General features: G+C 64.9%; 1 protein-coding gene across 1 annotated transcript in view; it reads right to left on the bottom strand.

Moving 5' to 3' along the window:
• PNMA8C (PNMA family member 8C) overlaps positions 1 to 841 on the bottom strand; it is a 9999-nt gene extending 9158 nt beyond the window's left edge. The window contains exon 1 of the mRNA XM_045292660.1: positions 4 to 841. Coding sequence (XP_045148595.1) covers positions 4 to 507 — 504 coding nt within the window. The 5' untranslated portion in view covers positions 508 to 841. The remainder of the gene's footprint in view (positions 1 to 3) is intronic.
• Between the last annotated feature and the right edge of the window lie 392 nt (positions 842 to 1233).

Raw genomic sequence — 1233 nt, 5'->3', positions numbered from 1 at the left:
GGCCTTGCCCTCCTTCTCGGGGGCGTCCAGCGGGGCTGCCCCGTCCCCCTCGGCCGCAGCCTCAGCGCCGGGCTCCTCCCCCGGCCTGGGCGCCACGGCGTCCGGACACAGTTCTTGCCTGAGGATCCGGGCCACGTCCTCCACTGTCCTGCCCTCGCTCTGGAGGAAGAGGTTCAGCTTGGTGAGGAATTCCACGTCCTGCTTCCGTGGCATGTAGACCACGCGCCACACGCCGCCCTTGCCACGGATCTCGCGGGGGATCACGGCGTAATTGATGTCCTGGGCCAGCCGGATGATGGCGGCCTTCGTCTGGTCCTCTTCCAGCAAGGCCTTCCCGGCCACTTCGAAGTGGCCCAGGGGCTTCAGAGGGACTCGGATGATGTCCTCGAATTCCTCGTGGGTGCAGTCTTCCGGGATGCCCAGGACCATCAGGGACCTGTAGCTGTCCACCTCCAGGGCCTTGCACCCGTGCTCCAGCAGGGCAATGTCCTTCACGCCAAACAGCATCTTGCCCAGCTCGCGGAGGCAGCAGTAGGCCCGCTGCTGCTCCCCGGAGAGGCCTGGGGAATCCCAAAACGGATCCAGGATGCCACGGACTGGTTCCCAAGGCGACGGGAGAGGCGAGGCGGTACCCAGGCCCTGAGCTCACACCAGGGCCTCCGGACTGACGGTCTGACGGACCAGTCTTCCCAGCTTGCTCTTGGGAATTCGCAGGGACTTACGCGCACCGGGGAAGGCCGGGTGGGGGTGTTTGCAGCTGGCCCGTGTGGCTCCTGACCAGGGGGGGTCTGGAGGGGCTCCTGCTGCGACTGCTGGTCTCCCCGGGACTGCTCTCACGGAGGTGTCGTGGGTGGGGGGGTCCTGCAGGCCAGCGCGGCTGGTCCCTCACCGCTGGCACGCAGAGGCAGCTCTCAGTGCCCTGGGCCCCCAGCTAAGAGGAAGATGTGGCCACCGCTGCTCCGCACTTGCTCCCGCAGTGACGTCACTGCCTCCTTGGGCTCTGCGGCTGCAGTCGCCATGACAACCGCTGGAGCATCCTCTCCACCATTGGCCGCGTCCAGCCGCACTGAAATCCGAGCGCAAAAGGCCTCTTCTCAAAGGTGAAGGGTCAGCTGCCCTCCACCTGCCTCTTCCCCCAGCCACCCCGCTCCCTCCCATCGGAAGTTTTTTTTTTTTAATCATTTCATTGGGGGCTTACAATTCATTTCACAATCCATCCATCCATCCATTGTG

Source organism: Echinops telfairi, unplaced genomic scaffold, assembly GCF_000313985.2.
Source record: "Echinops telfairi isolate 266 unplaced genomic scaffold, ASM31398v2 ScPeMD7_655;HRSCAF=1070, whole genome shotgun sequence".
Taxonomy (NCBI): domain Eukaryota; kingdom Metazoa; phylum Chordata; class Mammalia; order Afrosoricida; family Tenrecidae; genus Echinops; species Echinops telfairi.
This window is presented reverse-complemented; position numbering and strand designations above follow the sequence as displayed.